Source organism: Megalopta genalis, chromosome 7 (genome assembly GCF_051020955.1).
Source record: "Megalopta genalis isolate 19385.01 chromosome 7, iyMegGena1_principal, whole genome shotgun sequence".
Taxonomy (NCBI): Eukaryota; Metazoa; Arthropoda; class Insecta; order Hymenoptera; family Halictidae; genus Megalopta; species Megalopta genalis.
The window spans coordinates 550,361-560,067 of NC_135019.1; the positions used below are offsets into that span (position 1 = coordinate 550,361).

Below are 9,707 nucleotides of genomic sequence, written 5' to 3' on the forward strand. Positions count from 1 at the left end.
TACTCATATTAGCAGATAGTATTGTTTGCGCCTCAATTGACAAGTGTTGAACATTGCTTCTTAAATCAAATACAATTGGATTAAATACGAATTAAAAAATAAAGAAGTAAGAAAAGTAAAGTTCACCATTTACTTTTATAGTAAACAACTTCTAGCACCATCGAAACTTATTGTGCGATTAAAAAATATTACCATTAGCTATTCTATATATTGGTGACAAATTAATATAGTACTTTATTAATGCAAAAATTACGTTGAGAAATGTATTTCAGATTTTGTATGTTTCCGTAATGGTAGCAACCCTCTATGATATTCTATAAAATAATTTTAGAAATTAACGGAAGTCATGAGCATGTAAATGATTAACTATGTTTTTTGGTAACTAAAATATGATTTTGATCATGGAGGATCCCGAATTATAATGTACAATAAAAAAATATTTACCGGCATAACTTCCGGCAATAATTTGTATGGTACATGCGAAAATATTTAAAATTGTTATTTTAAATAAATTACTTGTTACCGAGTACGTAAAAACCGATAGTAGCAGGTTAATAATAAAATATTTCTATTCAAAAAAGGCCGTACTGTATATGCAACAAGATGGCGGAATATCCGGGACCAAAAGACGCGGGTCGCAAGTACAAATAAAATATATTAATTATGTAATGACTATCTATCGAATGATTTACATATGTAAACCTTCTTCATTTTGCTGGCGTTGCTCATTAAAAACCATGACACGTGTACACAAGTGTATCATTTCCCATCGGTAAACTGATTACGTCCGCATTAGACTCTATGATGTTCACAGTTCGATTTTACTTCTCGATTAAATAGAGTTTTTGTTCTTCTATACGAGGTACTATCTTTTTTTTTTTTAAATTAAATTAAAGGTTTTTTTTCGGGTGGTCTATTGAATGGTCTCAGATATTTTATAATTATTTTATAATTATTATATTTTGTAATTATTATTATAAAATATTATTTATAATTATTATATTATATTTTATATTATTATATTTTATAATTATTATTATAAAATATTATTTATAATTATTATATTATATTTTATATTATTATATTTTATTATTATTATAATTTTTATATTTATAATGGTCTCAGGTATTTTCACCATTCTTATACAGTTATACCTTCCAAAAAAATTGTGTACAGCATCTTATACATGTGCATATCAGAGACACGAATTACTGCACAGAAATTATGAATATTTCGATCGAATCTTTCAAAATGAAGAATGCATAATTCTGTTGCTGTATTCTACGATTCTGTACAGAAATACTATTTTATAATATTTTCAGACCACTAACCATAATGGGTACGCTTTTCTATCTTCTTCTGATTGTTGCGCCAGTGATACATTCGTTGAAGGTGAAGTACATACATTTTTTCGTATTTATAATTAGTATCATACATGTTCTTCGACAAATTTCATAGCTGCAACTAATTTATGTGTGCGTAAAATTATGTAAAATGCGTTATCAAATGTCTATCAACAAAACAGGTATATTGTGTAAAGTACATTGAAATACAGTAATGCCTCTCTAAATGACGCTCAGATTCTGCAGAAAAATGGACAATTTGGGAAGAGGAGACACGATTATTCGAGTCTTGCGCCTCGTTTTTATAGTTGTTGAGAATCGGCAATTATAAAAACGAGACGCAAGACTCAAATTAATCGTATCTCCTCTTCTCAAATTGTCCATTATTGTGGACAATCTGAGCGTCTATTAGAGAGACATTACTGTACTACGAAATACAGTAATGTCTCTCTAATTGACGCCCAGATTGACCACAAAAATGGACAATTTGGGAAGGGGAGATACGATTATTCGAGCCTTGCGGTTTATTTTTATAGTTATAAATTGTACACAATTATAAAAACGAGCCGCAATGCTCGAATAATCGTATCTCCTCTTCCCAAATTATCCAATTTAGTGGACAATCGGAGCGTCAGTAAGGGAGACATTACTGTATTTTTCATTATGTTTCCCAGCTACACGAATTGATGACCGCCGACGAAGTGATGGGGATATTTCATACGACGCACGATTCTGGTATGCTTAAATGCAACAACTATAAACAGAATAATATTAGATCGTTGAAATAATTTCGAATTGTTGGCCATAATTGATAAACTTTTTCTTTTAGTGCCGAAGTACGAAATCGTATCGATGTTGTATTCTATACATGCTATCCACGAAAATGGTACCAGAAAGATGTATATGAACACCTTTAAACATGATATTGAACTTACTTTGAATCCAACCGAGGGATACCTTGCTAGTGAAGACACCCCTTTATGGACTGTCAAATCTGGAGTTAAGCATGCACCAGAAGATCTACAATATACTCTCATACCAAACGTAATTATTGTTTTTTTTTATTCCTTTACCACATCGTTCTTTATTTATTGTCTCGTTTTATTTTCATCTCTTCTTATTTTTTCTTTATGCTGCGTACTTCTTATACTTCTAATACTGTTTTTGCTACATACAAAAATTATTATATAAGTGTTTATACATACAAAGTTGACCCACTTGAACAATTAAGTAATATTACGTACACGTTAAGAAAAATACTGGAATTAATTCGGCAATGAATGCAAGACATAAATGATATAATCTTATGCTTTATTATATATATATTTATGTTATTATATATATATGATTTCAGGCATTAAAGGACATCGGTACTCCAATGCAGGACGAAAAAGCAGAAGCGGCGGTCGTGGTTGCATCAGAAAACAGTAGATTCGCTACATTTGTGAGTGCCAAAATTCGCTTTAATCATTTTAAAAGCGCTCTTTTAATCGCGTTATACTGAATGAACATCTTTTCGATCGACGCATAACTTAGTTCATATATAATAATAACTTTAGTTCATACTATTCATACGGTATTCTAAGAAATGCGTGATTATTAGGTATAATAACACGAGTATCTATTGTTTTTCATGTACAATTCTATTTTAGGACGGATTTCTACCATTCAACTTAATTATACGCTCTTTGCCGCAACGTGTTATTCGCCTTTTGTACGGGAAAGGCGGGCTATTCGAGTCCCATTTTAATAAAGAAGGAACAATGAAGAATTTCACGTACACTTATCATCACGTTATCTATGAACAAATTCCGAAGGAGAACTATGAGAGCCTTAGTAAGTAAATTTTGGTTGTAGTTACAAAATAATCGAGTGCATTTGTTACGTAATAAAAATAAGAATTATTAATTACGTATAAAAATAATTTTTGTTACATTTTCCAGATATTACGAATCCAATGTCTAGCATGTACCCAATTCCAGAAATTGTATATCCTGAGATTTTAGTAGTCATCGATTATAGTCTATATTTGTAAGTGTTGCTCTACGTAACCTTTATTCGTTTCAAGTTTTAAAATGTTACAATAATTATACAAGATGTTCCAAAAATATCTTGCAATCCGAAAGTTGGGGATTCCTGAGGTGATTCGAAGCAACTTTTTCCTTAGCGAAAATGCAATCCGCGGCTTCGTTTACGAGTTATTAACGAAAAACAGTGACCTATCAGAGGCGAGATCATTTGGCGCGAGACGGCCAAGCCAATGAGCGGAATTGGGCTTCGTGCACTCGTTGGCTGGGCCGCCGCGCGCCTCTTATTGGTCAGTGTTTTTCGTTAATAACTCGTAAACGAAGCCTTGGAGAAAATTTCCGCAAAGGAAAAAGTTGCTTCGAATGACCTCGGGAACTTCCCATTTCCGGATTACGAGACATTTTCGGGACACCCTGTATATTTAAAATTCTGTTATCGAATTAGAACGCTGGGGCACAACATTGATCAAGCTAAACGATACATCGTTGCGTTCTGGAATGGAGTTGATTTACGATATCGAGTACTAACGAAGCCGAAAATCCGATTAAATATCGCTGGTATAATTATAGCAATGGTATGAATTTATCTCAATTTTTACTAATACTTTTTCACGATTTTAGAAATGGATGGTTACATATTAGGGGGTCCGGAAAGTTATGTCGTTTATTTACATTAAATTCAAACAGATACATTTTTAACTAGTTTTTATTTTCAATCAATGATGTAATCACCCTCATTATCAACAACCTTCTTTCATTTAGTATGCAAATTTTTAGTAGGCAAAAAATAGTATGCAAATTTTTAGTATGCGAAAAAGGAATACTGACATGCGCAGAAACGACATTACTTTCCGGTCCCCCTAATATTTTTGTTTATTTTCTGAAAATAGTAATAGACATGATACTGCTTAAAAAATTAGTTGTTAAGGGAGGAATCCTGCAATTAGAACTTCATTGCAGGACTCAGGAGCAGTTCCATATATCGAAGATAGTCGTTTGCAAGGAAACTTAGTAGATGCTGATCACGCTTTGCATGGTATGGCAACTTATTTCTACGAGGAGAAAAGGTTCCCATGGAAAATTTATGACATGGCAATGACGACGACACGGTAAGTCAATAGAAACCTCTTTAGTCGATCTTTAGTATCTAATTAGGTCAAACCCAAACGACGTTCGTATTATTAATAAATGAACGGCGACGTATGATAATTTAATCGCTATAATCTGAAAATCAACAGCTCGATAAATGTTTTAAATGAAACAAGTAATTAGACAGAACTGATTTTTACAGTTTGAATTTATGCAATAAAATGGATGAACATTTATGCGATCCTTCAACATTGGGTATGTGAACATTTTTTATTTACTTTTTTCATTAATAAAATTTTATATTGTACACATAGTATGTTTCGTCTGCATTGTCTACTTTGTTTATTTTTGAAAAAATATATCATTACAAGGTTGCTTTTAGTTTGAAAATATTGTACAATTTTTATCATTTCTATCCAAGATACATACATTGTTTATACATTCAAAGATAACGATATTTCGAATTTTCTATCGCAATCATCAAAAACTATCAGAATCCATGAACAAAGGTTTACATTAAAAATAATGGCAGGTTACGCTTACGTAAAAGGCGCATGCGATAGAAACGCTACAACAAAAATGTCAGAGGCTGTTGGAATAGCAGAAGATGACGGAGGTTTCAGTGGCATTATACCAGTAGCACACGAACTGGGACATTTGTAAGTTTTTATCATTCCTTTTTAATAAAAAGAAAATTTAAGGCTATTAATTAATAGGAAAAGAATAAAAAAATAAAAAATATTAATTTAATTAAAATTTTTAATTTTTACCTGGCTACCTGCCAGGTAGCCTTTTTAACGAGTCCTCTAGCAAGCCCAGAACGAAACGCTTCCTCTCTACCATATTCAATTTTCTAGTTTTTACTTCCTTATTTTTCTCCTTATTTTTCTACTTTATTTTCTTATTTTTATATTCGATCTGATACTTTAGGCACCATATCGATCTACCGCGTAGTAAACATTTGCCATAATTTCAAGCCTATTTTTTTCTAGATTAGGAGCTCATCATGACGGTACTGCAGAGGATTCTAAAACCTGTTTGGCAAACGATGGTTACCTCATGACAGGATCTCTGATGTTAAGCGAACATCAATTCAAATGGTCCAATTGCAGTATAAATGCGCTTCACAGATTTCTCAGGTAGCCTTCATACGTTAATTATTATTAAAGAACAAACGATCGGCGATAACAATAGGGCTGAAGTTAAATTACAATTATATGGTCCAATTGCAGTATAAATGCGCTTCACAGATTTCTCAGGTAGCCTTCATACGTTAATTATTATTAAAAAAACAAACGATCAGCAATAACAATAAGGTTGAAGTTAAATTACAATTATATCCAGACTACTTGTAACCCTCGCACTTCGATGACCGGGTCCACTTTAAGCGAGAGTATGTAAATCGTCGGCTAGCTATTCAATTTTTGGTAATTAAATAAGTCAAAACGCTGTCACACTGGAAACAACAGAAACTTCGGATATCGTATTGAAACTTTAGAAATCATAAAAAAAATTTCATTTCAGTGGAGACGAAGCAAAATGCCTCTACGACGCGCCACCGAAAGCTATCGCGATAAGACGTCTCATGCCTGGGAAGCTGATGTCCCTTGACGATCAGTGTAGAAAAGTGTACGGTGGCCCAGCATGCAAAGTAAGTGCATACATATTTTGAGATCATAGCAACGAATTGTCTAATAACGACGACAAATCCTACTAGAGAGACAAATCCGAGGTTTGCTATCGATTGGATTGCGAAGTTCCTGATGGCAACGGCTTGTGTTCAGCGATCGCTGCGGCAGCGGAGGGTTCCCCTTGTGGACCTAATCTCGTAAGTTCGCGAGATTCGATTAACAGTTTTGTATTTTAAATTAAGTAAAGTAGCACACCTTTTATTTTATAGATATGCCTTGATGGTCGATGCGTATTCGAAGGAACGGAAATCAAAGATGAAAGAAGTTATGATAGTACCGACAGTATATGACAGTACATGACCATATGACAGTACCGAAGTAAATCCAAGTTTTATAGGGTGTCCTGAAGAAATCATTTGGATATTAAAATGAGAAGATAGAATGATTGCAGCTCATATAAAATATTATATGTTATCAATATTTTTATTAATTAACTTACGCTAAACTTACGTTACCGTTATAGGAAATGAGAAGATAGAATGATCGCAGCTCATAGTGCAGCTCATATAAAATATTATATGTTATCAATATTTTTATTAATTAGTGCAGCTCATATAAAATATTATATGTTATCAATATTTTTATTAATTAGTGCAGCTCATATAAAATATTATATGTTATCAATATTTTTATTAATTAACTTACGCTAAACTTACGTTACCGTTATAGAAAATGAGAAGAAAGAATGATTGCAGCTCATAGTGCAGCTCATATAAAATATTACATGTTACAAATATTTTTATTAATTAACTTACGCTAAACTTACGTTACCGTTTCAGGTAATACAATTATTTATTAACAAATATTTTAATATACAGAGAGAGAGCATTGTCTGTTAACTTATACAAGTGCCTACATTAAATACAAAAATATACATAGATTAGATGCAATGATATAAAAGTATATTAAATATACAGATCTTCACTGAATAACTTTTGGTTCTATACCTATCTCCTCGTACAACTCAGTTTTGCTACCAGGATAGTTTTCCAATATACAATCGATAATTTCGGTACATAAACGTTTTCGTTTATTGTACTCGCGTGAATACTCGTTCAGCGCTCTCTCCGCTTTCCTCCTAGATTCGGCCAAATCTTCGGTACCGCTCGATGCCATCAATGCATCTAATTTATTCGTTAACACCGCAATACTTTCTCTGAGCTCGTTTCTCTGTCTGTTAGCTTCTTCGACCGTAATACTAGATTTGATAGATATCAATAAGGCTTCCTGAACTTTAATTTCTTTCTCTAATTCCTGATACTTGCTCTCAACTTCATTGGCGTGCGACTGCAGTTCTTTATCTATTCTCATCAATTCGTGCACTTCCAAATTCGAATCCTGAACTGGACAATAAACCTTCTGTTTCCCATAGACCTGATGCAAAAATGATCAATTTTGTATCGCTTTTCGTCTTCCGAATTTTTTTCGTAATAGCACACGTAAAAATAAGTTGAAAGCATGAAATAATATATTTTCATACGTTATTCTAATACTTTTGTTAGAACAGAAATATCGCATTCAAAATATTTAGCAATGTATTAAATTTTGGGCATGAATAGCTTAATGCTTCTTTTTAAATAATGATAAGCTATATCGATTAGCAAATTAAAAATTGCATAGCCTTAGAAAAAAATATTCTATGACATTGAGATTTTTTTTTATAATAACTAATAATATTACTTATAAACGTAACGCTGCTTCAAACTGTGACCTACGTCATTCGAAAAGATTATTTATAGACTTTTAATAATATTGTTAATATGGGGCGCTACCGTTTTTAAAAATAGCGTTCTTTTAATTTTTCGTACCGCAAAAACATAAAAAAATGATATAAAAATATATAAAATTAGAACTAATTGTAGGAACACTGTTAGAAAGCTTGATTTTTAATGATGATTTTGCGTAAACAGCAAGTCGATATCTATTTTCAATCGAAAGTTACAGCCTTTGAAAGATTTCGTAACATATGCACTTTAATGTTCACTGATTCTAATGTTTTTGAAACGTAATAAGAAAAGATTTTAAACGCAAAAGTTGCAAATAATTGTGTGTGGATATTTTTACATATATTTTGCTATATACACATTTATTTTTATAGTCATTAATTTGTTGTAATCACTGTCAATACTCCATTTTGTTTTTCCATAATTTTCTACAGTGTATAAAATATGATACAACTTTTTGGATACAAAGAGATTGTTTATTTTATAGATTATAGTTTTCATTTGAATTGTAATTACTAACTATTGACATTGGATTTTCCACTATCAACTTATTTCTACTGATTTGTTATGCATTTAAAAGTAGGTATCTTACTTTTTCAAATATCTTCCCTTCAGCTACTAATTTGTCTATTGCTTTTTGCACAGAATTTTTACCATATTCATTGTGTAGATTAGACACAATGTCGTTGACACTATAAGGCCTGTTTTGTACTTTCATAAAATTATAAACAATATCAGCCATTTTTACATCTAATGCAAAGTTTGCTCACCACTTTATCTAAATAATTTATGAAAATATTAATTTATTAATAATTATTCAACTATTAACAAATACGCGAGTTGTAATTCTAGTGAACTTATTATCTGCACGATACATTAAAACTAATAATACATACTGTGCAACATATTATCTAAATAGGTATCGATTGTTTCATAAAAAATGAAACTTTAACCTTTTGCATTTTGTGTAGCTTAAACTGCACAAATTTCCTTTAACGGAAGTTTAGTTTTTATTTATGATATTTCTTGAAAAACTGTTTATATTCTTTGCAATCTAACTTCGAAAGTGTATTCACAGAAATCCTGCGTTACACCGGACAAAAATTTCTGACGTATATTATAAAATTTATGAATATTTCTAATTGTTGTCCAACTCCTTGATTGTTCGTTTCACAACTTCTTATTACTTACCAACTTTCACAGGCACTAATAACGATTAATGTTGAAGAAAATAAAAAGAACGTATCACTATTTACTTACATTTTAGGTTAAAATTCAAACTGTATTCACTGTATTGTCTTACAGTTGCATCAACCATAGACGAGGAAAGTAGACGCACGAGTAAAGATCGATCACCGTATGGGTAATTTTTAGCGATGTCGGTATTTCAGAACACTACGTGATAAAATTGTGCGAACTTAATGCACAGTATTTTTGAAAAAGGTCGGCCAAAAAAGATCAATTTTTTTTAATGTAAAAAAACAATTTAGAACGTTGTCTTGGCTAGAAAATTACAAAAATACAAGAATAATCAAAATTTTTATTGCTATTTTGGATTTTGATAACATTGCAGAAAATAGTCGAATATTGTAATATTACACGCACACACACACACATCGACCTTTTTTTATCTTTCTTTTCGAATTCCCATTTCAGAATAAACATTATTATCGGTAAAAATATTTATTTATACTTTTAAAACATAAATAATAACAATACTAGTATTTATAATATTTATTATTATATTTATATACATATTATTATTTATATTTTAGTTTACATTATATTTTAGTAAAATATATATTGAAAAATGAGGGAATCAGAATCTGAATA

General features: G+C 31.2%; 2 protein-coding genes across 4 annotated transcripts; one reads left to right on the plus strand and one right to left on the minus strand.

Moving 5' to 3' along the window:
* The first annotated feature begins 9 nt into the window (after positions 1–9).
* LOC117218589 (A disintegrin and metalloproteinase with thrombospondin motifs like) lies at positions 10–8,194 on the plus strand. Its single transcript, XM_033467101.2, has 15 exons — positions 10–862; positions 1,323–1,392; positions 2,018–2,078; positions 2,173–2,387; positions 2,698–2,787; positions 2,996–3,179; positions 3,287–3,374; positions 3,816–3,945; positions 4,331–4,479; positions 4,662–4,714; positions 4,992–5,118; positions 5,452–5,598; positions 5,984–6,110; positions 6,177–6,287; positions 6,360–8,194. The coding sequence occupies exons 2-15, from the start codon at positions 1,336–1,338 to the stop codon at positions 6,438–6,440; spliced, it is 1,620 nt and encodes a 539-aa protein (XP_033322992.2). The 5' UTR covers positions 10–862; positions 1,323–1,335; the 3' UTR covers positions 6,441–8,194.
* Positions 6,924–9,238, minus strand: LOC117218591 (homologous-pairing protein 2 homolog). 3 transcript variants are annotated; one of them, XM_076523393.1, is made up of 3 exons: positions 9,135–9,238; positions 8,467–8,652; positions 6,924–7,524 (listed from the first exon to the last, which is right to left on the minus strand). In XM_076523393.1, exons 2-3 carry the CDS (start codon positions 8,614–8,616, stop codon positions 7,072–7,074), a joined length of 603 nt encoding a protein of 200 aa, XP_076379508.1. In that variant the 5' UTR covers positions 8,617–8,652; positions 9,135–9,238; the 3' UTR covers positions 6,924–7,071. The 3 variants fall into 3 exon arrangements, with proteins under 3 accessions (XP_076379508.1, XP_076379506.1, XP_076379507.1); XM_076523391.1 differs by having other exon boundaries at positions 8,771–9,208; XM_076523392.1 differs by having other exon boundaries at positions 9,066–9,206.
* Between the last annotated feature and the right edge of the window lie 469 nt (positions 9,239–9,707).

Bases quoted from the DNA above. Each gene is read 5' to 3' on its own strand.
- LOC117218589 (XM_033467101.2), top strand. From the start codon at position 1,336: ATGGGTACGCTTTTCTATCTTCTTCTGATTGTTGCGCCAGTGATACAT. The intron at 3,946-4,330 runs GTATGAATTTAT...ACTTCATTGCAG, and splicing joins CTGGTATAATTATAGCAATG to GACTCAGGAGCAGTTCCATA. The intron at 5,119-5,451 runs GTAAGTTTTTAT...ATTTTTTTCTAG, and splicing joins GCACACGAACTGGGACATTT to ATTAGGAGCTCATCATGACG.
- LOC117218591 (XM_076523393.1), bottom strand. From the start codon at position 8,616: ATGGCTGATATTGTTTATAATTTTATGAAAGTACAAAACAGGCCTTAT. The intron at 7,525-8,466 runs GTAAGATACCTA...TTTTTGCATCAG, and splicing joins AAGGGAAGATATTTGAAAAA to GTCTATGGGAAACAGAAGGT.